This window comes from Thamnophis elegans, chromosome 3, assembly GCF_009769535.1.
Source record: "Thamnophis elegans isolate rThaEle1 chromosome 3, rThaEle1.pri, whole genome shotgun sequence".
In the NCBI taxonomy this organism is placed as follows: Eukaryota; Metazoa; Chordata; class Lepidosauria; order Squamata; family Colubridae; genus Thamnophis; species Thamnophis elegans.
In genome coordinates, this window is record NC_045543.1 from 122,669,801 (window position 1) to 122,696,451 (window position 26,651).

General features: G+C 40.0%; 2 protein-coding genes across 2 annotated transcripts in view; both read right to left on the reverse strand.

Annotated features, from left to right (window-relative positions):
• LOC116506238 (polyserase-2-like) overlaps positions 1–26,651 on the reverse strand; it is a 59,603-nt gene that overhangs the window by 13,308 nt on the left and 19,644 nt on the right. The window contains exons 5-12 of the mRNA XM_032213887.1: positions 23,645–23,660; positions 23,108–23,269; positions 21,525–21,660; positions 20,366–20,638; positions 15,925–16,069; positions 7,838–7,979; positions 4,105–4,240; positions 2,974–3,240 (exon numbers count right to left, since the gene is read on the reverse strand). Coding sequence (XP_032069778.1) covers positions 2,974–3,240; positions 4,105–4,240; positions 7,838–7,979; positions 15,925–16,069; positions 20,366–20,638; positions 21,525–21,660; positions 23,108–23,269; positions 23,645–23,660 — 1,277 coding nt within the window. The remainder of the gene's footprint in view (positions 1–2,973; positions 3,241–4,104; positions 4,241–7,837; positions 7,980–15,924; positions 16,070–20,365; positions 20,639–21,524; positions 21,661–23,107; positions 23,270–23,644; positions 23,661–26,651) is intronic.
• LOC116506517 (granzyme A-like) lies at positions 1,109–8,400 on the reverse strand. The gene is made up of 5 exons (XM_032214307.1): positions 8,296–8,400; positions 7,838–7,979; positions 4,105–4,240; positions 2,974–3,240; positions 1,109–1,627 (listed from the first exon to the last, which is right to left on the reverse strand). The coding sequence occupies exons 1-5, from the start codon at positions 8,354–8,356 to the stop codon at positions 1,475–1,477; spliced, it is 759 nt and encodes a 252-aa protein (XP_032070198.1). The 5' UTR covers positions 8,357–8,400; the 3' UTR covers positions 1,109–1,474.

Here is a 26,651-nt window from a genome sequence, read left to right on the forward strand (position 1 = left end):
GCATATTGCCCCCAACAGTCTGGGTCCTCATTTCACCCACCTCGGAAGGATGGAAGGCTGAGTCAACCTTGAGCCGGTGAGATTAGAACAGCCGAACTGCAGAACTGCAGTCAGCTGAAGTAGCCAGCAGTGCTGCACTCTAACCACTGCGCCACCTCGGCTGTAAGATAATTGGATCTCTATTCTGATTACCAACTTTGGAAAATGATAAAAACGGAAGCGGGTAAATTTACCATGTCCTTTATCAGTGCCTGGTGCCACTATTTAAAATGCTCCACAGAGAATCTTGGAAGCCAATAGATACATTATGAAAGGTTCTAGTCAAGTCTGCTCTGAGGTTTGGCATTGTTATTGTTTTAACTTGCAGAGCACATTCACATGATTTTGGTGATACAATCTTTCAGCTGAGAACACTTTCAGTCCACTTATTCAGGTCCAGCCCCTCACTAGATGAACCAAAATTGTTAACCCTTCCTCCTCATCCTATTTGTGACTGGAGTGCAAATCCTATCACGTTTATCATAAGCATTTGGCTTTCTCTGTACATATCCTGGAGGAAGTGCATACAGGTCTCTGTTCTAATTTCTCCCCAAATCCTTAACAAAAGTCAAGATCACTCTTTGACTTCTTTCTTCTGAGCAGTGCATGAAAAAAAATAGAGATTGTTGGCTTGGTGTTCTCTCACTGTATGTTTATCATATATGTCATGTCTTGCAGATAAACTACTCTTGTAGTCAATCCCCTGCCTCATATCATATCAGACAAATAGTTGTCCAGTCTTTGCTTGAAAACATTGATTGAGTTCTAACTGCAGAAGACAAGTGGTTCCGATGCTTTCAAGTGCTCTCACATCGCCACTCAAAAAGAAGTCTCAAATGATAAAGAACTCATGTATGTTTATTTGGGAATTTTGCAATTCCAAGGTACCACCAATTATAAGAGAAGTCCAATTATGTTATTATGCATTTAAAAGCCATTCCCAGCACAGAAATTCGTTCTTCCAAAGCAAAAAAAGCAAACAACACTGGATACATAGCACAGATGAACGATAACAAAAAAACCAATAACAAGATGGTTTGCAACAAGGATTTATTTTCTTCTGCTTTTTGGAAATAATTTCATTTCATTTGCAATAACTTTATCTAGCAGAGTAAGTGTACACACAGAGAGAAAAATAAAGAGAAATAATTTCTAAAAACTTGTGCTTAGCTTTTATAAAGGAAAAGAAAACTTAGTTTAAAAAATTGCATTTAAATAGAAAACCTAAATACCCAAACTGATCAGTTACCCTCTAAATGAATTTACCTGAAATTGCTGTTACTTTTAGCTGGCAGGCTCAATGATTTTGTGTTGGCTAAGTATGGTGTGCCTAGTCAAATACATCTGGACGGAAAAGTCTGGAAAAGATTGTCTTAAAGGAGTTATAATGAATGAATATAATAGAAAAGACTGTCAATGTCAAATGATAATTCTATTAATTGCGTTTTATAACACTATGTATCCAATGAGAATATTCCTTTGTCAGAAGGGTGTAGACACCAGGATACTGAGACTTTCCACATCCTATACCAAAGGAAACGATGCCTCTTTGTACCCCATTGCAAATCAAAGGACCACCAGAATCACCCTGCGCAAGGGAGAAAAAAGGGTGGGTGGGGTGAAGAGAAATTTTGCATTATTTGCAGTAGTCGTATTTAATTTATTTATTCACTAAATCTCTATGCTGCCCATAGGACAGATACAGTGTTTCCAATTTCCCAATTTTGGCTGGCTGGGAGGCCCCTCTGCAAGTGCCCCATTCAGGTGACTGGAGAAAGGGGGCCAGAGGATGCTTTCTCAGTAGGCGTCCCTTCACTCTAGTATACTTTGACCCTCCAAGCCCAGAAGTAGAGAAATATGCCCATCCTGGTCACAGAATCAACCTTCTGCCCTGAAGCATGTAAAAAAGTGGCAGGACTTTGATTGTCTGATTTTGGCTTCCATATTGACTCTTTTCTCACACTCTGCAACCCCCCCCCAAAAAGACTGAGTGTCTCTCTCTGTTCTTTACCCCTCTCAATCAAGTCTATCTTGCAGAGTTAATGGGGTAGGGAAAGATGGGAAAAGGGAATCCTTGATAGAAATCCACAGAATAGACAAATAAACCTAAATCTAAAATGGCACTGTTTAGAAAATAGCTTTATTTCTGACCGTACATATATACTGGTCCTTATTTCACGATTCCAGAACATGAATTTTAGCTAAAATATATATTTTTCCCAACACCTTTGAAGGAGAAATAGAGGGGAGAGGAAATAGGTGCGAGTGTTTCTGTGTGCATGTATCTCTGTGTGTGTTTGTGCTTTAGCTCACTCCCATTACTGCTTTTTTGATGAGGAAATGACCAAATACATTTAGTTATCTAAAGATACAATCTATTCTGCAAGTGTGAATTCTGAATAGGTGAAGAATGTAGCCACATTTAAGCAGAAAAGATGCCAGCTACACTTCAGGCTAGTGTTCTGAAAAATTAACATTCTCTGGTGCCCCCTCCCCCCAAGTGCTCCATTGATAAGTACAGGTAGTCCTTGACTTAAAACAGTTCATTTAGTTCAGTCAAAGCTGCAAAGTTCCCTTAACAACTGTGGCAAGAAAGTTTGTAAAATGAAGTAAAATTCACTTAATAACTGTCTCACTTGGCAACAGAAATTTTGGCTTCACTCAGGTTCATAAGTCAAGGACTGCCTGTACTTTTAAAAAAAGTATCATAATTCTGCCAGTCTGGGAGGATATATAATTCCAGATTTTTTTTGCAATTGACCTAATGATGGGAAGATTTTACTAATTTTACAGTTGTTATATTGGTAGTGTAGGACTTCAATTTCTTAGAACACTAGAAGCGTGGAAGTAGGATTACTCATTTGTTCAAATTCTGCTTTTGGTATATTATTTTTGAATTTCAAACATTCAGAGCAGGTAGATAGATATACTTACAGTACATGCATCCTTGCCTCCGCTCTCATCACCAGCACAGACCATATTCATTGTCACTATTGGTTTGGAATTATAGTGATTTTTATCATTGCAGATGTTTCTTGCAATGACAGTGACATTAACTTCACGGAGGACATCTGATAGTTTTCGACTTTCAGTACGCCCCCAACCAGCTACCAGACACTGTGTTCTTGCCTCGAGGTCACCATACTTCTTAGGAAGCTTGACGATTGTAACATTCCTGTTAAGTTTTGCTTTTTCTTTAAGCTTAAATGAGACAATAGGGAAGACAAAAAAGATTAACCCTTACATTAACAGTCAATATGGTGTGCAATGTATCATATTGTAGACTTGCACCTTGGAGAGTCATCCTATCTCAGCCAGACCTACATTACAATATTGTGTAGATGCAATGGGTCTGAGAAGCAACATTTATACCATCTGAGCCCCTTGCAGTAAAAACAAACTATAATAATAACAAGATTAATACTTTGAACTTCTTCAATATGGGCAATTTCACACCTGCTATTCATTTATATAAAAATAAGAATTCCTCCCTCCTGCTCTGCATCTCTGAAATGAAAGGGAAAAGCAATTTTTTCCAACACATAAGTGTGAGAATATTCTTTATTCCATTGCTGCCATCATCAGTGGTGGTTCCTATGCCAATGAAATGGACCTCAACTGTTAGGCTCCTTATATGGGCTGCTTGTTATCTCTTTGAGGTAGGCCAAATCAACAACATGAGTAATAATTGTTTCTTTTATTCTCCCTCCCTTCTCAAGGCTAGAGCTAAATCCCTTGTACATTGCGTTCTGCAGGGGTATGTAAACTAATTGAAACTAATTATATAGCCCAATCCCCTTGTAGATAGGCAACTCTGGCTCTGCCTCCGAAGTTAGAGGAAATAACCTTAGAAATAAGCAAAGCCAGACCGTAGATGAAAAATTCTCCACTGGCCCCACCACCATGGTAGCTAGCAACAGGGTACTGAATTCGGCCCCCCATAACAAAGGGAGGTTCCAAATATGGTTGTAAGTTAAGGACTCCCTGTATCCATAAAGAAAAGGAGAAATGCATTCTTGCTGTTCTTCACATGTATATTATTTATGTATAACCCTTAGAATATACCTGTAGAAGCATAATGTCATTCTCCTTTGTGACACTATTATAGTCCTTATGACGAACTATCTTAGAAACTTTGAAAACTTGTTTTGGCATGTCTCTTGCTGAATTAATTCCAAGAAAAACTTCATCTCCATTTTGTCTAAAAACAAAGAGGGTAAATAACAATTGAATAAAGTTCATTTCTAGCAAGGATAATATGTTATAATCTCAGCTGAAGGATATCAAGTATTATCATTTCGCAGTTCAATCTTCTGTGTTTCTTCAGAAGTAACTTCTACTGTATTTAACATTGTTTATATCCTGGCAGTGACGTGCGGTGAGGTTCATGGCTGGTGAGACAAGCAGGCAAAAGCCGCCCTATGTCTGCCAGCGTGTCCCGCTCTATGGCCGCTGCATCCGTCATAGAGCGGGACGACGGCCACAGAGCAGGACACGTCGGGGCTTTGGGGGCGGTTTTCCTTTATGCTTTTATGTAAAAAAACAAACAAACCAGACGTGCGTTTGAGAGAGGGGGGGCAACCGAGGGGTTGACAGGGCACTGATTTTGGCACGCTCTTGCCGCCTCGCCTAGAACTACCCACCAGAAACAAAGCAGTCTTGTGGCTCCCAGCGGCCCCTTTGCTCATGGGGTGCAACAGCCCACCCTTCGACTCGCTGTTTCCTTCCAGGTGGCTGGAGAGCCGCTTGTGACAAGGCGCGCCGCCTCGAGCTATCTGCAGCGGCGCTTCCCTCCCTCTGTACCCTGCCTACCCGCCAGCTGGCACCGACGCTCCAGGCTTCTTCTTCACTGGGCAAGCCCTCCGCCGGGCAAGGGGGTGTGACCAGGCAAGGTGGAGTCGGGGGGGCAGACAAACTCCATGCCCGCCTCTTTCTTCCAGCAGCACTAAGAGTCACTGGTGGCAAAGAGCTCGGTGTCGTCGCCCGGCTGGAGGGGAGGGAGTGGGGTGCAGGAGACCAGCCTCCAGGAAGCTCACCTCTCTGGACGGCCCTGTAAGCCCTACAACCCCCTCCGGCTCTCTCCATCCCATCTGCCAGAACTTCTCCCATGTGCAGTAGATCTCTGTAGATCTGCCACTGAGGAGCCTTCCTTCCTTCCTTCCTTCCTTCCTTCCTTCCTTTCTTTCTCTGTCTCCTCCTCTTCCTCATTTTGTTCCTTCCTTTCCTTCCCTCTTTCTTTCTTATTCCTAACACCTTCCTTCTTTCCTTCTTTTCTTGCCTCCTTTGCTATCTCCATCTCTCTCTCAGTCTCCTTCTCCCTCCTTTCTTCCTTCCTTTCTCAGGAGGGGATGAGTGGAGGGTGAAAGGGTGACAGGCTGTGGGTGCCGACAGACCTCTCCCCTTCGGACACAAGATGAGAGACCATGAGAAGAGCCCAGGTCGAGGGGAGGGTGAGAGGTTGGCAGAGCCACGAGTGGCCGTGGTCATCCTAGGCTGGGGCATGACAGAGGCAGTGTGGGTAAAAGGGAAGTGGCGGGGGCTGCGGGGCCAGTAGGGATCAGGCAATGGAGGTGGCCAAACTCCATACCCACCTCTTTCTTGCAGCAGCACTGAGAGTTGCTGGTGGCAAAGAGCTCAGCATCGTCGCCCGGCTGGAGGGAGGGTGTGGGGTGCGGGAGACCAGCCTCTGGGAAGCTTGCCTCTCCAGACGGCCCGGTAAGCCTCACCCCCCCCTCCGGCTCACTCTGTCCCATCTGCCAGAATTTCTCCCATGTGCTGTCATGAGGCGAGCACTCCGCTCCGGACTGGGCACTGCTGTGGTGCTTGTCCTGACAGCCTGCGCCTCTCTCTGCCAGCCCACCTAGCCCATTCCTCCCCTGGCACGGCGAGCTCCAGCGGGTTGGACATGGGTGTGCGGGCCTGGCAAAAGAAAGAAAGCGCCAGCCCGCCAGCAGAGGTGGGTAAAGGACCCGCCTCTGCTGGTGGGCTGCCCCCTCTTCTCAAACAAGCTGCCTTCCCTGCTTCTCCCCCTTCCCTCTCTTCTCAAACAAACTCTCTCTCAAATTGAGAGAGAGTTTGTTTGAATGAAGAAACACACGCATATATCCACACACAAACACAAATTACTCATAATAAAAAATTACTTACAAATTAACTTACAATAATTTTGAATTCCTCCCCCTGTCCCCTCCCTCGGACCCACATACCTGGCTTTTCCAGCTGTGTCAGAGGATTTCAACTCTCCTCTTGTCCGCCCGCCATGATGAAAATGTAAAAAATTAAATAAAAAGGCAACTTAGGCACGATTTGCTGCTGCCAGATCAGGAGGCAGAGAACCATGTGCCTCCTTTGCATAAGGAATTTTCCTTGCTTAACTCTGAACAAGGGTTAAAAGGCGAAAAATTCCTTATGCAAAGGAGGCCCGTAGTTCTCTCGCCTCCCCCTGCAGTTAGCACTAAGCAGAGTCATTCTGGCAGCAACTACCTTAGTCTTTTCCCTTTTAATTTAATTTTCTTTTCTTTTCCTCATGACACTGGTGAGGCCCTGCCTCCCCTGACTGCAGGTCCCTGTATCCTGGCACATAAATTTAAAATTTGGAGACAGCAGGGTTTATTTCAATTTTCATTGGAGTATTATTTCAACATGAAAGTAAATATATATTTTGATAGAAGATGCAAAATACTTTCAATGGCCTATTTCTGGCTATGTTCAAAAATAAATTACAATGCATGAATATTCACACCTATATATGGATGTTTGGGAGGTAGAAAATCAAAGGGAGGTCAAATTATTTGCAATTTTCAGAAAAACAAGAACACCAATAATGTGCAGGGAGGCTTGTGCTATTAATGTCATGCTTTCCTCTACATGGAATAGAAACAATTGGAAAAGGGCTTTTAAATTCTCTAATATCATCTATGAAAGTTGGTTCCAATCTCTGGCTCGTAAGTATGCCAGCACAATCTTGTCTGCTATTTTATCAAGGTTTTTGGTTTATCCCAGTTTCTCCCTACTGTGGTTTATGGCTCTTCATCTGGCTAGACCCTAACCGTAGGTGTGTGTGTGTGTGTGTGTGTGTGTGTGTGTGTGTTTGTGTGTGGTCAGAATTATTCTTATTGGGTTTTATGATCATGGATTTAGAAAAGAAGTATGAGAAACCAATTTTGCATATGGTAACCGTGGAGAGATTATTGCATGCAAGAGGTTGGGAAAGTAATGAAATATTTCCAATGGAAGTTAGGATTATAACATGAACTGTACTTGAAAAAATAGCAAAGTCTTTCCAATCTAGATACAGGGAAAGAAAGAAAAAAAGAAAAAAAATCTTTTGAAAAGCTGGTAACCTTACATAGAGAAGAAAGAAGAAAAGATTAAATTGACGATTTAATCATTTGGGAATTAAAAAAGGTCAAAGAGAATGGTGAAAATAATAAAGTGATAATTGCTTGATAGAAAGAATGTGTATTTTATTCCTTTTCTGTTTTTCCCCCTTTTCCTATTTTCAATCTATTTTTGTATGTATTCACTGTATTGAAAAATCCTAGTAATATATAGGTACACACACATACACAGAGATTGGATTTCTTTGATTCATTGTCACCCTTAGAATTTATGCCAAGAAGCCGGGATAGTGAACAACTTACCTAAAAGACGATACCCAGCTGACAATTTTGCTTGGGTTGAAACCTTAGGTTTTGCTCATCCTTAAATTGCAGGACTATGTTATGCATGAATGAAATACATATAACAAGATTTTAAAAAGAAATAAATAAAAACCTAGCAAAACTTTTGAACTTACATTTGGCAGTGAGCTGCTGTTAATACCCAGTTTCGTTTGATCAGGGTCCCCCCACAAAATTCCAGTGAGCCTCTGATCATGGCCATAAAAGGTCTTGAATGTGCAGCTGATACTTTTCCTCCAATGATCTGGGCACAGTGATCTAAATAGAATGAAGAAGGCAAGCTAATCATGAGTCACAAAATACAACTTTAAATTAATCCATTAGCTAAAGAAAAGGATCTCTAATAAAACTACCCTCTTAACAACTGTAGCTTTGAATCTCCCCTGTGGGCCTTCTGCTGTCAGTATCAGTTCATCCTGAAGGAGACCTGAGCTATTTCCTCTTCATCACGGTCCAAATTCAAGGAGAAATCCATACATTTGAAACAAACTGTGTAGCTTATCTTCTTACCTTTTCCTTGATTGCTCTGAAGTGACATTATCAAAAATGAAAAGAAGTATAATTTAGCACTTACCTCCTGGAATACCGAGGAGAAAAATCACAACAGTGAACCACATGCCCATTAGAAGAACCATCTTTGCTTTTTTGTCTTTCTCCACATCAAAGTACAGAATGTATATATATTGAGGAAGGTAAGGAAGTGGTTATTTTGTCATACTTAACTTAAATGGTTAATGAGGTGGAAAACAAAAGATATGAGAGAATACTTAAGTTTTCATGTCTGCGTTTAACTGTGCATGAGAGAGATGTGTGGTTTTGGTTGCTGAGTAAAAATTGTAGGACGAGGCTATTGAACCAAGCAAAACATCATATATAGCTGTTAATTTCCTCTTTACTCTGAGAAAAGGTTGCATTAATAAAAGAAATATGAGTTTCCCAGTCTACATACCTGCATATAAAATGTTTGGTGTGTGGCTGCTCCTCCAGCTACAATGAAGACATCCTGTAGAGAACTCTTATTAATTCAAGGAGTGATGATTCTGCATGGACAATTTTGAGAGATGATGGCATCTTCCTTCTCTACCTTATGAATATAATGTGGCAAGCTCCTTCAAAGCATCCTAGTCCATTGCCATCATGTTCAATGAAATGGGATGGAGACACTTTAGCTAATTTGTTTAATTTGGTTACCCGTGGGTCCAGGGCATCTGCAGAGGGGGTTTAAAAAGGCACGATGGTGGATGTGAATGCACAGCTGAAGCTCCACATGTTTTTATGTATGTCATGCTACAAGGCACATACAAAAGAGGACGGGTTTTGATCAATGAGACACAATAACCATCTTTTCTTGAAGCCCTCCTCTTATGTGGCTCCCCCAGTGGCTATAGCCATTTCTCTTTCCATATTTCCAAACAGAGTGAGCTTCCGTTACTTGTCCCAGCTTCTGCCAACCTAGCAGTTTGAAAGCATGTAAACATGCAAGTCAAAAAATAGGAACCACCCTTGGTGGAAGGTAACAGCATTCCATGTGCCTGTGGTGTTTAGTCATGCTGGGCAAATGACCACGGAGACTTCTTTGGACAGCGCTGGCTCTCTGGCTTTGAAATGGAGATCTGCACCACCCCCTAGAGGAAAGAACAACTAGCACATATGTGCATGGGCAAACCATTTACCTTTCCTTTTTACCAGTTGAAATAGCATCTTAGTCTGCTGGCCATATGATAGTTAAAAAATGAGAACTAGTTTCTCGTGGCAGAATGTTGGAACAAAGATGTCAGCCAATAAAAAGATCAAGATGTACAGAGCAATGTGTTAAACCAGCAGAGGGATGAAAGCAGCATCAGAATGAAACTGTGCTGGGCATAAAGAGGAAATTGCACCTTTAAGTCAAGAAACAGCCATGAGTTATTTCAGTGGCTTCTTCCTAGAATTGAGTCAAATGCTTGTCTAGTCATGCTTAAGACCAATATGAGTTTAGAGCCTAGTTAAAATTTGCTAAGGACTAGAAAATTCTTATACCATTTGTTATAAATTATTATAAATCACCGGTGAAGAAATTACGTCAGAGCAACACCGATTTAATGCCACATATTTTTCTGCCCACAAGGGAGCTCACAAACACATATATATTTTGTATATTCAATCATGTTGTGGATTACATTCTTCCCTTATCCCTTTCTAGTTAGATGGGACATTTTACCATCTTTCAAATAAACTGGGTTTCCAAAGAGTTCTTGTATTGTGAGATTACACAAGTTATACTCTATCCAAGTTTACCTGCCTTATTTCCAACATGTTGCAGAAGATACCATAAAAGTACTTTTTTTTAGAAAGAAGGTTGCAGTCTACAACCTAATAGTCATTTGTGAAAAAATGTCCTTGTGCTGAAGGCTAAACTTTTGCCTTGTTAGTGTAAAAAATATCGGGCATTCTGGTGATGTAAAGGTGGGGAGGTGGGAAAGACCTGGGAGACCAAGCAAAGAGACACTGCAAAGAGAAAGAACAGGTAAGAGTCAGAAAAACCCACAGTTACATGATAGGCAGAGCAAGAGACTCAGGAGAGACCCTGCCTAGTTTCTTGGGCTGTAAAGGAGATGGGGGGAAATTTAACTTTCAGACTTGCATGATTCTGTCAATTTAGCCTTATAAAAATGGAATTATTTTATCTGGTTGTGATACCTATTTGGTTTACTTGGTGAGGATGACAGATAATAAAACTGAATGAAAGGAATGCTTAGCATTTGCAAACAACCTCCTGCCCCTCCCCTTCCTTCTTTTCTTCTTTCTCCCTCCCACCCTCCTTTCTTCTTTCTTTCTTTCTTTCTTTCTTTCTTTCTTTCTTTCTTTCTTTCTTTCTTTTTTTCTTTCTTTCTTTCTCTTTCTTTTCCAGTTCAAGGCTACTCTTAAACCCAAATTCTTAATTCACCGTCTATGTAGTACCAAAATAAGCTGGGATCTAACTTTATACACTCTTCTGTACATGGTGCTGTTCAGAATGGCCAACCATCAGAAACCTCTAGGTATTGTAATCTTGGTAAATCTGGAGGCATTATGTTGAACAATGCTGGTACAAATGATCAAAATATTATTTTAACTTCTTAAATGTTATTCTTATTAGGTTATGCCTTGGAAATGAAAAAAATAATTAAAAATACATAAAGAAGGATTGACTATTAAAAGTTCTTTCAAATACATTGGCAGGGTTCAAACATTACACTACACTACATTACAACGCCCCCCCAGCAATCCCCTCTCTATTCATTCTTGTTTGAACATGGCTTCAGAGGAAGTGGTTCAGATATGGAATTGAATGAAAAAGAAATAAATTCTTTTTTGTTTCAGTTTATGAGCAGAAATATCTGGAAGGCTTTGTTGGAAGAAATGTCCTTCTGGGTTCAGCTCCAAGTTGGAAAAAGACACTGGAGACATGGAGTCTGCTTGGAAAGATGGTTTAATGGTGGACATGCTTCCATGTTGGGTGAAGTAGAAGAAAGAGGGAAAGAAGGGGTGAAAGTTCCTGGTTTTAATGCCCCATAGAGAAAAGTGGGGGCTATTAAGAGTGAGTCTGTTTCCTGCCTAAAAACATCTCTTTCCATTTCTGATCCAGAGAAATATAATATTCTGCCTCTTCAATATTTCTTAGGATATTTCATTTTTCTAGGAGGGGAGTGGGCTTTAACTTCCTACAGCTTCATGATTTCAAACTGCTCTTGCTATGTAGAGTGTTAGGTGTGTTTCTCATAAGCCGCTGTTTCCAAACACAAGACTAGTGTAAATCATGCAAGGGGTTATCGGTTTGATTCCCATCAGCCCCTGTTCAACTTCTTTTAAATGGCTTGTTTAGCTGTTGATCAAGTTCATCGAAAGCTTTTGATGAGCTGGGATCCTCCTGGATGTGTAGCGGTTGACGTGATGTGCCAGTGCCTGGAGGCTGTCAGGGTCTGGATGGGGGTTAACAAGCTTGCACTCAATCCAGACAAGACCAAGTGGCTGTTGTGTTTCCCTCCCAAAAATTTGGTTAGTATTCCATCACTCAGGCTGGGGGGTGAAATTTTACGCCCCTCAGACAGGGTTCACAATTTGGGAGTCCTCCTGGACCCACAGCTGACCTTAGAACATCATTTGTCCGCTGTGACCAGGGGGGCATTTGCCCAGGTTCGCCTGGTGCACCAATTGCGTCCCTACCTGAACCGGGAGGCACTTGCAACAGTCACTCATGCGCTCGTGACCTCAAGACTGGACTACTGCAATGCGCTCTACATGGGGCAGCCCTTGAAGAGCATTTGGAGACTTCAGCTCGTCCAGAATGCAGCCGCGCGAGCGATTGTGGGTGCACTTCGGTACACCCACATTACACCTATCCTCCGCGAGCTGCACTGGTTACCGATTGGTCTCAGGATACGCTTCACGGTGCTAGTCGTCACTTATAAAGCCCTTCATGGTATTGGACCTGGGTGCTTGAGAGACTGCCTGCTGCCAATTACCTCCCAAAGACCCATTAGATCACACAGGGCTGGCCCCCTCCGGGTTCCGTCTACCAGCCAATGCCATCTGGCTACTACCTGGGGGAGGGCCTTCTCTGTGGCAGCTCTGCCCTTTGGAAGGAGCTCCCTGCAGAGATTCGGACCCTCACCTCTCTCCAGGCCTTCCAAAAAGCCGTTAAAACCTGGCTGTGTCGGCAGGCCTGGGGTTGATGAGTTCCCTTTCCCTCTCGATTTGTGTGTCTGTTGGTTATTTTTAAATGCTTGTATTTGTAGTTTTTGTGTTTCCCTTCCCCCCTTGGGTTTGTGCGCCACCCTGAGTCCCGCTGGGAATAGGGCGGCATATAAATAAAACGAAACCTGAAACCTGAAACCTGAAACCTGATGTACATTCCCCTACATAAACGGCCTATTTCCAATATCACCCCATTTTCTACATATGGTTTTGTAGGTGTAATTCTCCTTCCACTAATAGTGGATGTTCTGGAGGATTTATGAATTAAATGATGGTGCATTAGAGGGATTACTGTTATTCAGTGATGTCATAATGATTCATAGAACACAGCATTGACACCTGAGTTTCCTTTGTGGTTTCAATTCCAAATGAAATTGCTCTGAAGACGATTACACACACAGCAAAGAAATATTGTCTAAGAACAGAAAAGTCCTACTTGCATAGTTGCTGTTATACTGTAACCTTAGAAGTTCTAACTGAATTTATAATGTTTAATGCTATATGTTTCTATTATGTTTATACAATAAATGGATATTAAAATGTATTCCCTGCTGGTGATAAGCTTGGCTTATTAATGCTAATCTTAAAATGAGGGTAGATCAGGTATGGTTGACCTGAGTTTCAAAGGGAAGAAGGAAAAAGCTCTGCAGTTCTACTCTCATTGTGAGATAATTGGATCTCTATTCTGTTCAGCTCTATTGAGGATTACCAACTTTGGAAAATGATAAAAACCGAAGCAGGTAAATTTACCACACCCTTTATCAGTGGTAGGTGCTACTATTTGAAATGCTCCACAGAGAACGTTGGAAGCCAATAGATACATTATGAAAGGTTCTAGTCAAGTCTGCTCTGAGGTTTGGCATTATTATTGTTTTAACTTGCAGAGCACATTCACATGATTTTGGTGATACAATCTGTCAGCTGAGAACACTTTCAGTCCACTTATTCAGGTCCAGCCCCTCACTAGATGAACCAAATTTGTTATCTCTTCCTCCTCACCCTATTTGTGACTGGAGTGCAAGTCCTATCCCATTTATCATAAGCATTTGGTTGTTCCTGTACATATCCTGGAGGAAGTGTATACAGGTCTCTGTTTTAATTTCTCCCCAAATCCTTAACAAAAGTCAAGATCACTCCATGACTTCCTACTTCTGAGCCGTGCATGAAAAAAAAATTGTGCTTTTTGGCTTGGTGTCCTCTCACTTCCTCCACTGTATATTTATCATATATGTCATGCCTTACAGATAAACTACTCTTGTAGTCAATCCCCTGCCACATATCATATCACACAAATAGTTGTCCAATCTTTGTTTGAAAGCATTGAATGATGAAGACTTCTAACTGCAGAAGACAAGTGGTTCCAATGAAATTTGCTGTTGAGCACAATTTAGGTTTGACTGGGGAAGGGCCAAATTGTCAACAATCATAAATACTCCATTTTAATTTATTTCATCAGTACAGAATCATGTGATAATGTAATTTTCTGCTCAGTGAGTGCTCAAGAGAATGAACCAACATAATTAACTAAAAAAGTATATTAGATGAAAATGCTGAACAATGTTTCATGCCTTGAAAACAAAGAATAATTTATAAACTCATAAAGAAGGATTGACTATTAAAAGTTCCACCAAACAATGTTGCCTTCACCAGCCATTTAAAAGTTAATCGAGGTAAGAATTTTTGGTTGGGAAATGCGATAAAAACGCAAAGCATTCTTCAATTTCACTTATCTAGAACACAGGACATGGGACTGGCCTCACATTGCAAATCCTGAAAAGAAAGAAATCTGTCATCTCAACTGTTTTGATAGATAGATAGATAGATAGATAGATAGATAGATAGATAGATAGATAGATAGATAGATAGATAGATAGAAACCAGAATCTTGATCCAATCCTGGGAAAAAACCCAGATGTTTGTCTAATCCCGGCATAGAATGTTCTTACGTAGTATATTCTTATATTCTTTCACATATATTGGCAAGGTTCAAACATTACACTACAGAGAGAGGGGGGGGGAGAGAGAGAAAGAGAGAGAAAGAGACGGGGGAGAGGGAGCGCTCTATCCATTCTTGTTTCAAACATGGCACTGCAGTTCTACTCTCATTGTGAGATAATTGGATCTCTATTCTGATTACCAACTCTGGAAAATGATAAAAATGGTAGCAGGTAAATTTACCACACCCTTTATCAGTGCTAGGTGCTACTATTTGAAATACTCCACAGAGAATCTTGGAAGTCAATAGATACATTATGAAAGGTTGTAGTCACGTCTGCTTTGAGGTTTGGCATTATTATTGTTTTAACTTGCAGAGCACATTCACATGATTTTGGTGATATGATCTGTCAGCTGAGAACACTTTCAGTCCACTTATTCAGGTCCAGCCCCTCACTAGATGAACCAAAATGGTTATCTCTTCCTCCTCATCCTATTTGTGACTGGAGTGCAAGTCCTATCAAGTTTATTGTAAACATTTGGCTTTCTCTGTACATATCCTGGAGGAAGTGCATACAGTTCTCTGTTCTAATTTGTCCCCAACATAAGTCAAGATCACTCCTTGACTTCTTTCGTCCGAGCAGTGCATGAAAAAAAATTGAGCTTGTTGGCTTGGTGTCCTCTCACTTCCTCCACCGTATATTTATCATATATATCATGCCTTACAGATAAGCTACTCTTGCAGTCAATCCCCTGCCTCATATCATATCAGAGAAATAGTTGTCCAACCTTTGTTTGAAAGCATTGAATGATGAAGACTTCTAACTGCAGAAGACAAGTGGTTCCAATGCTTTCAAGTGCTCTCACATCGCCACTCATAAAAGTGGTGTACAGATCCATAAGAAGTCTCAAATGATAAAGGACTCATGTATGTTTATTTGGGAATTTTGCAATTCCAAGGTACCTCCAATTATAAGAGAAGTCCAATTATGTTATTATGCATTTAAAAGACATTCCCAGCACAGAAATTCGTTCTTCCAAATGCAGAAAAAGCCTGAAGTTTGTCACAAGCAAACACTGGATACATAGCACAAATGAACAACGATAACAAACGAACCAATAATAAGATGGTTTTCAACAAGGATTTATTTTCTTCTGCTTTCTGGAAATAAGCTACCATTCCATTTGTGATAAACATGGGAATAATTTTATCTAGCAGATTAAGTGCACACACAGAGAGAAAAATAAAGAGAAATAATTTCTAGAAACTTGTGCTTAGCTTTTATAAATGAAAAGAAAACTTTGTTTAAAAAATTGCATTTAAATAGAAAACCTAAATACCCAAACTGATCAGTTACCCTCTAGATGAATTTATCTGAAATTGCTGTTACTTTTAGCTGGCAGGCTCAATGATTTTGTGTTGGCTGAGTATGGTGTGCCTAGTCAAATACATCTGGAGGAAAAAGGCTGGAAAAGATTGTCTTAAAGGAATTATAATGAATGAATATAATAAAAAAGAATGCCAACATCAAATGATAATTCTATTAATTGCCTTGTATAACACTATTTATCCAACGAGAATATTCCTTTGTCAGAAGGGTGTAGACACCAGGATACTTAGGCTTTGCACATCCTATACCAAAGGAAACGATGCCTCTTTGTACCCCATTGCAAATCAAAGGACCACCAGAATCACCCTGCGCAAGGGAGAAAAAGGGGTGGGTGGGGAGAAGAGAAATTTTGCATTATTTGCAGTAGTCGTATTTAATTTATTTATTCACTAAATCTCTATGCTGCCCATAGGACAGATACAGTGTTTCCAATTTTCCAATTTTGGCTGGCTGAGAGGGCCCCCCTGCAAGTGCCCCATTCAGGTATCTGGAGAAAGGGGGCCAGAGGATGCTTTCTCAGTAGGCGTCCCTTCACTCTAGTATACTTTGACCCTCCAAGGCCAGAAGTGGAGAAATATGCCCATCCTGGTCACACAATCAACCTTCTGCCCTGAAGCATGTAAAAAAGTGGCAGGACTTTGATTGCCTGATTTTGGCTTCCATATTGAGTTTTTTTTCACACTCTGCAACCCCCCCTCCCAAAAAAAAAGACTGAGTGTCTCTCTCTGTTCTTTACCCCTCTCAATCAAGCCTAACTTGCAGAGTTAATGGGGTAGGGAAAGATGGGAAAAGGGAATCCTTGATGGAAATCCACAGAATAGACAAGTAAACGTAAATCTAAAATGGCACTGTTAAGAAAATAGCTTTATTTCTGACAGTACATATATGCTTGTCCTTATTTCACGATTCCAGAACATGAATTTGAGCCAAAATATATATATTTCCCTCAACACCTGTGAAGGAGAAGTGGAGGGGAGAGGAAATAGGTGCGAGTGTTTCTGTGTGCATATATCTGTGTGTGTGTTTGTGCTTTAGCTCACTCCCATCACTGCTTTCTTGATGAGGAAATGACCAAATACATTTCATTGCCTAAAGATACAATGTATTCTGCAAGTGTGAATTCTGTTTAAATACATTTTATTTATTTCATTTTCATTTTATACAATCACTTATATACTGTGCGTAAAAAAAAAAAAAAAAAAGGAGAAAAAAAAAAACCCCAACATAACACTTCATTCCCCCATACACCCTCTCTTCTCCCCCTCCAACTTTCCTTTCACCCCTCCAGCATTCCCCTCTTCTACTTCCCTTCCCCCTCAGACATCTCCCCCTCCCTCCATCTCACCCTCCTTACATTCCCTCTCACTCCCTCTTTACTTCTCCCTTCTCTTTCCCTCTTCTCCTCACTTTGGTGTATCCATACAATTCAGTTTGTTTTTAAAATAAAAGTAGAAAAAGAAAAAAAAAGAAAAAAGGAAAACAAGCCGCAGTATACAAGTGAATACTTATTGTTCTAAGGATTGAAACTGTAATTCCACCCTCCCCCCTCCCCCCTATAATCCCCCCTCCCTAACCCCCTTACGGCTTCGCAGGTCCCATACCCGGCATAATTCTTTAACAAGCATTTGAGTATAATAAGGCCAGCTAACTTTAAAGTTAAAAAAATGAGATAAAAGTAAAGCCAAAAAGAAAAAAGAAAAATAGTAGAAAATAAGAAATAAAAAAAAAAAAACCACACACTCACACACAAAAAGAAAAAAGAAACAAAAAGGGTCAATAAACCCACTACGTTAACACAGCTTCCCATTATCTGTAAATCTTAAACAATGTAGCTCGTTCCAAATTTCGGTTATTTTGCTACTTACAGGGTTTCAAACTGTATTAGAGCCAGGTAAGTTGATCAATTAGGATTCCCCAACTAAAAGTCTCATTGCTTTGTCAATCTATTCAGACCTTTAATTTATCTCTTTTTTATCCAAATATCCAAACCTTTCTATAACACCATTAAACTCAAGTACTTCTTTCATTTTTCATTTCCAACACCTCCCTTTCTATCCTTACCCACCTCCACATATAAATTTTTTTACCTTCCACCCTGCCTTTATCCATGTCCACATATATATTCTATCCACATTCATTGCTCCTCCCATATTTACTCCACTTTCCTGAAGATTCTCCGACCAATCTTTCTTAACCTTATATTGAAATAGCAACTCAAACAATCATCAGCTTGCATTCTAGCCCCAGGTAATCTAATTAAGCTTTCGCTACCCTTCCCTCTCCCACGCACCTCCCAACTCCGTTCGTCCCAAACCACAACTCAAAAAGATCACAATTTCCGCTCTCCTCGCCTAAGAAAATAGTTCATGCGCAATTTGAGTTAGAGTTCAGACAAATCTTATGTACAATATATGTCCACAATCAGCAACGCTTCTTTCAGTCTCCATGTCTCATCATCGATATGCCACTTTTCCATTTTATCCCAGACGGAGATCATAAAGCTTTAAGAACATCGCTTAGTCTTTATTCTTTAGTCTTCTGCCCTTCCGGAAGAGGAAGGCAACACCCTCCGCCTTGTAGCCACGTGTCTCGCTGTTTGTCTCCTCCTTCTCCTTGTCTCTCTCCAGGTCCGGATGAATCAGGAAGTCCCGCCTTCAGGGTCTCGTAGTAAAAATCTCGGGCTTCACAGACAGAATTAATGCGGTGTTTTTGGTTGCCAAATGTAACTGTAATACCAGCTGGGACTTCCCATTTGTATGGAATCTGAGAATTTCTGAGTTCTTCGGTTAAGAAAGCGTACTCTCTCCTTGTTCTTAATATTTGAAATGGTATCTCTTTAAAAACAATCAAGTCCTGTCCGTCAATTCTCAACCTCTTGCTGTAAAGCCTCTGTATTATCTCATTTCTGGATTCCCTTGTGGTAAAGTATATAATTATGTCCCTCGGAAGCTGTCGCTGTTTTGCTACCCAGGAATTCTGGCGATAAATTCTTTGAATCTGCCAATCAAAGTTAAATCCCGGACTTCCCACCAAGCGGCTGAAAGCCTCAAAGAAGACCTGTTTCAAATTCTCCTGTTGGTTTTCACGCAGTCCTCTAACTCTTATGGCAGAGGCAGTCTTATTATAATTTATCATGACAAGTTGTTTCTGAGCATTTTCCATTTCCTGTTGTAACGTTTGAATTTTGGATATCAAATTAAGGTTAGTTTCTTCCAAAAGTTCCAATTTGTCCTCCGCTTCAGCAATATAATCTGTCATGACTGTCACTACTCCGATCATATCCTTCTTTGCCTGAGCAATTTTAGCATCAAATTGATCATATAAATCCGATATCAGTTGATTAATTTCCTGTCTGAAGTCATTAAGCGTTTTGAGAAGAAATTCTTGTGTTAACAAATCTCCCGTGGAGGGTGTGGGAGGCAAGGGTAGCGGCTTCATAGCAGTTTTAAGAGATATGTTATTAAGGAAGCGCTTCTGTTTAGATTTGGGAGCCATTCCAAAGTAGAAATAAAAGACAAGCAATCAAGCGAGCCAAAAATCAAAGTCTCTGCTCCCCTCAGTTAATCTTTTAGCAATTAGTACGGAGAAGCCTTCAGGAGGGTAGGGCTGGCTAAGTACGTCACATCAAACACAAAAACTACGAGATCGCCATCTTGTGACGCAGCTAAAAAAAGGAAGGGAGCCTTTTGCAAAATTGAAGCTGGTATTTTAGCTAGTAATAATAGAAATTCCTCAGGAATGGTCCCCGCCCGGATTGACTTTTAAATAGCTTAGCTTTGTCCTGGGGGGGGGGGCAATCTGCCTAGGCTGCAAAAAAGGCAGCGCGGAAAACTGGCCGGAGTAAAGGCTCAGCTAATGTTGAACCTCTTCTCCATTCACAGCAAAAAGAAAAGCTATGAATTACAAAGAGATCCTAACGACTGACCCTCTCCCTGCCCCTTTCTGCCAGAAAGGGGAGATATCTATAGATCTTATAAGATATACGAACCAGAGTCCTGGCAGGAGCTTTGTTGAGCTCCCGACGGCGGCAGGCTCCACCCCCCGAAGCCTGTGAATTCTGAATAGGTGAAGAATGTAGCCACATTTAGGCAGACAAGGTGCCAGCTACACTTCAGGCTAGTTTTCCGAAAAATTCTCATTTTCTGGTGCCCTCTCCGCCCAAGTGCTCCATCGATAAGTACAAAGTAGTCCTTGACAGCTCATTTAGTTCATTAAAAGTTGCACAGTTCACTTAACAACTGTGGCAAGAAAGTTTGTAAAATGAAGTAAAATTCACTTAATAACTGTCTCACTTGGCAACAGAAATTTTTTCTTCAGTTGGGCTCATAAGTCAAGGACTGCATGTACTTTTAAAAAAAGATTCATCACATACCATAATGCTGCCAATCTAGAGGGATGTATATTTCCAGATATTTTTTTTGCAATTGACTTTATGATGGGAAGATTTTATTAATTTTACAGTTGTTATATTGGTAGTGTCGGACTTCAATTTCTTAGAACACTAGAAGCGTGCAAGTAGGATTACTCATTCGTTCAAATTCTGCTTTCGGTATATTATTTTTGAATTTCAAACATTCAGAGCAGGTAGATAGATATACTTACATCACATGCATCCTTCCCTCCGTTCTCGTCACCAGCACAGACCATTTTCATTGTCACTATTGGATTGTAATTATAGTGGTTTTGATCATTGCAGATGTGTCTTGCGATGACAGTGACATTAACTTCACGGAGGACATGTGATGGACTTTGTTTTCCAGGCTTAGTAATCCCCCAGCCAGCAACCAGACACTGTGTTTTTGGCTTGAGGTCACCATACTCCTGAGGAAGCTTGACGAAGGTAACATTCTCGTTAAGTTTTGCTTTTTCTTTAAGCTTAAATGAGACAATAGGGAAGGCAAAAAAGATTAACCCTTATATTAACAGTCAATATGGTGTGCAATGCATCATATGGTAGACTTGCACCTTGGAGAGTCACCCTATCTCAGTCTGACCTACATTGCAATATTGTGCAGACGCAAAGGGTCTGAGAAGCAACATTTATACTATCTGAGCCCCTTGCAATAAAAACAAATTATAATAGTAACAACATTAATACTTTGAACTTCTTCAATATGGGCAATTTCACACCTGCTAGTCATTTATATAGAAATAAGAATTCCTCCCTCCTGCTCTCCAATTCTGAAATGAAAGGGAAAAGCATTTTTTCCAACACATAAGTGTGAATAGAGTAGAATACATAAGTGTATTCCACTGCTGCCATCATCAGTGGTGGTTCCTATGCCATTGAAATGGACCTCAACTGTTAGGCTCCTCATATGGGCTGCTTGTCATCCCTTTGAGGTAGGCCAAATCAACAACAAGAGTCAATAATTGTTTCTTCTATTCTCCCTCCATTCTCAAGGCTAGAGCTAAATCCCTTGTATACTGCTTTCTGCAAGGGTATGTAAATTAATTGAAACTAATGAAACTAATTGTATAGCCCAACTCTGGCTCTGCCTCCGAAGTTAGAAGAAATAACCTTAGAAATAAGCAAAGCAAAACCGTAGTTGCAAAGCTATAATGAAAAATTCCCCACTGGCACCACCACCATGGTAGCTAGCAGCAGGGTAGCTAAATTGCCCCCCCCATAATAAAGGCTTCAGTTCCAGTCCCAAATGTGGTTGTAAATTATGGACTCCTTGTATCCATAAAGAAAATGCAAAACCATTCTTGCTGTCCTTCACATGTATATTATTTATTTATATCCTTTAGAATATACCTGAAGAAGCATAATGTCATTCTCCTTTGTGACATTATCATAGCACGGGTGAGGAATGTACTTTTTAACTTGGAAAAGTTGTTTTGTGCCGTCTTTTTCTGAATGAATTCCAAGACTAACTTCAGTGTCCTTTGTTCTAAAAAACAAAGGGTAAATAAGAATTGAGTAAAGTTCATTTGTAGCAAGGTTAATATGTTATAATCTCAACTAAAGGATATCAAGTTTTATCATTTGGCAGTTCAATCTTCCGTGTTTCTTCAGAAGTAAATTCTACTGTATTTAACATTGTTTATATCCTGGCACATAAATTTAAAATTTGGAGACAGCAGGCTTTATTTCAATTTTCATTGGAGTATTATTTCAACAGTGAAGTAAATATATATTTTGATAGAAGATGCAAAATACTTTCAATGACCTATTTCTGGCTATGTTCAAAAATAAATTACAATACATGAATATTCACACCTATATATGGATATTCGGGAGGTCAAATTATTTGCAATTTTCAGAAAAACAAGGATACCAATAATGTGCAGGGAGGCTTGTGCTATTAATGTCATGCTTTGCTCTACATGGAATATAAACAATTGGAAGAGGACTTTTAAATTCTCTAATACCATTTATCTAAGTTGATTCCAATCTCTGGCTCGTAAATATGCCAGCACAATCTTGTCTGCTATTTTATCAAGGTTTTGGGTTTATCCCAGTTTCTCCCTACTGTGGTTTCTGTGTGTGTGTTTGTATGTGTGTGTGTGTGTGTGTTTGTGTGGTCAGAATTATTCTTATTGGGTTTTATGATTATGGATTTAGAAAAGAAGTATGAGAAACCAATTTTGCATATGGTAACTGTGGCGAGATTATTGCATGCAAGAGGTTGGGAAAGTAATGAAATATTTACAAAGGAAGTTAGGACTATAATATTAACTGTACTTGAAAAAATAGCAAAGTCTTTCCAATCTGGATACAGGGAAAGAAAGAAATTAAAAATTTTTGAAAAGCTGGTAACCTTACATAGAGAAGAAAGAGGAAAAGATTAAATTGATGATATTGTCATTTGGGAACTAAAAAAGGTCAAAGAGAATGGTGAAAATAATAAAGTGATAATTACTAGATAGAAAGAATGTGTATTTTCTTCCTTTTCTGTTTTTCCCCCTTTTCCTATTTTCAATCTATTTTTGTACGTATTTATTGTATTGAAAAATCCTAGTAACATATAGGTACATACACATACACAGAGATTGGATTTCTTTGATTCATTGTCACCCTTAGAATTTATGCCAAGAAGCTGTGATAGTGAACAACTTACCTAAAAGACGATACCCAGCTGATAATTTTCCTTGGGTTGAAACCTTAGGTTTTGCTCATCCCTAAATTGTGGGACTATGTTATGCTTGAATGAAATATATATAACAAGATTTTATATATATATACATACATACACACACACACACACACACACACACACACGCATATATATATATATATATATAAAACAAGATACACACACACACACACACACACACACATAAAAACAAAATTTTAAAAAGAAATAAATAAAAACCTAGCAAAACTTCCGAACTTACATTTTGCAGTGAGCTGCTGTTAATACCCAGTCTGATTTGATCAGGGTCCCCCCACAAAGTGATGGTTTTTTGATCTTGGCCATAAAAGGTCTTGAATGTGGAACTGATTCTTTTCCTCCAATGATCTCGGCACAGGGATATATACAGAATGAAGAAGACAAGCTAATTATGAGTCATAAAATACAACTTTAAGTCAATCCATTAGCTAAAGAGGAAAAAGGAGCTAACACAATATGTAAATGTTGCATCATACAAAGTGCTCACAGTTTGTGTTATGGTGACTTATCTCTAACCGATCAAAGCAATCTTTTCCTTTTTTGCACCTATTAACACATTTCACCCCTTTAGATTGCTTTTTCTAGGATCTCTAATAAAATTACCCTCTTAACAACTGTAGCTTTGAATCTCCCCTGTGGGCCTTTTATTGTCAGTATCAGTTCATCCTGAAGGAGACCTGAGCTATTTCCTCTTCAGCACGGTCCAAATTCAAGGATAAATCCATACATTTGAAACAAACTGTGTAGCTTATCTTCTTACCTTTTCCTTGATTGTCCTGAAGTGACATTATCAGAAATGAAAAGAAGTATAATTTAGCACTTACCTCCTGGAATACCGAGGAGAAAAATCACAACATTGAAGCACATGCCCATTAGAAGAACCATCTTTGCTTTTTTGTCTTTCTCCACATCAAAGTACAGAATGTATATATATTGAGGAAGGTAAGGAAGTGGTTATTTTGTCATACTTAACTAATATGGTTAATGAGGTGGAAAACAAAAGGTATGAGAGAATACTTAAGTTTTCATTTCTGAATTTGTGCATGAGAGAGATGTGTGGTTTTGGTTGCTGAGTAAAAATTGTAGGACGAGGCTATTGGACCAAGTAAAACATCATATATAGCTGATAATTTCCTCTTTACTCTGAGAAAAGGTTGCATTAATAAAAGAAATATGAGTTTCCTAGTCTATATACATGCATATAAAATGTTTGATGTGTGGCTGCTCCTCCAGCTACAATGAAGACATTCTGTAGAGAACTCTTATTAATTCAAGGAGTGATGATTCTGCATGGACAATTTTGATGAAACAAAAGTCATTCTAAATATAACTTGTTTTATGTGTCTTTCTCTCCCATCATTTCCATTAACAAAGACAACTCCAGTTTTTCTTTTGAAATGCTTCAGTTTCAAAATGATAGCCCGATTGTTATAGGGTGGCTATCCTAAGCTCTAGTATTGCTGCCATCCATGGAGTTGGTGTGTTTTTGGAAGATTTTTCATTACTCCTCTGCCTCCTGGCACCTTTGCTCATCTTAAGCATTTCATAGCCATTAGAAAATCAAGCATTATAGCATCTTTATAGTCTCCTCTCTATATCCTCCTAGAAAAAGTTAGTGTCTTGTTATATTCATGAAATTTCCATGCTGTCGATACATGGAGACATGGAGTCTGCTTGGAAAGTTGGTTTAATGGTGGACATGATCACATGACTTGAGTCCTGAACAGAAATGGTGATCACGTGCTTCCATGTTGGGTGAAGTACAAGAAAGAGGGAAAGATGGGGTGAAAGCTTTATACTCCCTCTTTAGCCCCACTTCTCTGTTTCCTAGTTCCTGTGTTATAAAATATATTCTGATTGATTGTCAGACTCCCGTGGGGTCAAGTTTGAGTTTCCAGATGTCATGTAGTCAATGGGGCAAAGGGCTAATGCTATCATGCCTTAATCCAATCACCCTGGAGCTGAAGGGGAAAACTCTTTATTATGAAGAATAGACTGGCTTGGGCATTTTAATGCCCCATGAAGAAAAGTGGGGGCTATTAAGAGTGAGTCTGTTTCCTGCCTAAAAACATGTCTTTCCATTTCTGATCCAGAGAAACATAATATTCTGCCTCTTCAATATTTCCTAGGATATTTCATTTTTCTAGGAGGGGAGTGGGCTTTAACTTCCTACAGCTTCATGATTTCAAACTGCTCTTGCTATGTAGAGTGTTAGGTGTGTTTCTCATAAGCCGCTGTTTCCAAACACAAGAGTAGTGTAAATCATCCAAGGGGTTATCTGTTTGATTCCCATCAGCCTCTGTTAAACCTCTTTTAAATGGCTTCTTTAGGTGTTGACCAAGGTCATCAAAAGCTTTGGATGAGCTGGGATCCTCCTGGATGTACATTCCCCTACATAAACGTCCTATTTCCAATATCACCCCATTTTCTACATATGGTTTTGTAGGTGTAATTCTCCTTCCACTAATAGTGGATGCTCTGGAGGATTTATGAATTAAATGATGGTGCGTTAGAGGGATTACTGTTATTCAGTGATGTCATAATGATTCATAGAACACAGCGTTGATACCTGGGTTTCCTTTGTGGTTTCAATTCAAAATGAAATTGCTCTGAAGACGATTATACACACTGCAAAGAAATATTGTCTAAGAACAGAAAAGTCCTACTTGCATAGATGCTGTTATATTGTAATCTTAAAAGTTCTAACTGAATTTATAATGTTTAATGCTATAAGGTTTCTATTATGCTTATACAATAAATGGATATTAAAATGTATTCCCTACTGCTGATAATCTTGGCCTATTAATGCTAACATTAACATGAGGGTAGATCAGGTATGGTTGACCTGAGCTTCAAAGGAAAGAAAGAAAAAGCTCTGTAGTTCTACTCTCATTGTGAGATAATTGGATCTCTATTCTGTTCAGCTCTATTGAGAATTACCAACTTTGGAAAATGATAAAAATGGAAGCGGGAAATTTACCACACCTTTTATCAGTGCTAGGTGCCACTATTTGAAATGCTCCACAGAGAATCTTGGAAGCCAATAGATACATTATGAAAGGTTCTAGTCAAGTCTGCTTTGAGGTTTGGCATTGTTATTGTTTTAACTTGCAGAGCACATTCACATGATGTGAATGCGGAAAATGGCTGCCTGAGCTTGCCGCTCAGGCTCGGAGAGAGCAGAAAGAAACAAAAAATTTGAATCCTCTGCTGGCACCAGACTCACTGAGATGAAGGCTTTGGGAGAGAGAACCAAGAGGGTCCTGAAAAAGCCGCTTACTTGAAAGAACGCTGCTCCAAACAAGTTTGAGCGGCACCGATCGGCTCCGATCGGCATAGAAGGGCCCCCAGGTGATGCAGCTTCCTTCTGGCGGCATTCTATCGGACGACATTCCCAGCGCCAATTCCAAACCGCCGCAGCCTCAGCTCTTTAACACTGGGCGCCGCTGAGCTACATTGAGACATGGTTTTTCATCCTTGGAGTTCCATTTCCTCGGAGGGGTTGGGGACTGGGTGGCTGGTTTCTTTATTGCCGTCGCCAATGTCCCTCCCCCCCTCTTTCTCCATCGCGGCCCTCTGCTCTTTTACTACCACCGCTGCAGACTTTTTGTTTATCCACACTCCGGCTGCTGTGATCTTTGGCCTCCTAAAACACCAGGCCACCCTATTGCCTTCCCACTACTATTTGCTGCCGCCACCCACTATTTTCTTGGGCTGGCCTTTTCGGGGCGATGTGGGCTTGCCTTCTGGTGGCGTGTTTCTCCGGT

What these genes read in the sequence shown, in the direction of transcription:
- LOC116506517 (XM_032214307.1), bottom strand. Translation starts at nt 8,356, where the DNA reads ATGGTTCTTCTAATGGGCATGTGGTTCACTGTTGTGATTTTTCTCCTC. An exon ending in TCTCCTCGGTATTCCAGGAG is followed by an intron (nt 7,980 to 8,295) that starts GTAAGTGCTAAA and finishes CATTCTATTTAG; the next exon opens with ATCACTGTGCCCAGATCATT. An exon ending in GAGGCAAGGATGCATGTACT is followed by an intron (nt 1,628 to 2,973) that starts GTAAGTATATCT and finishes TCCCTTGCGCAG; the next exon opens with GGTGATTCTGGTGGTCCTTT.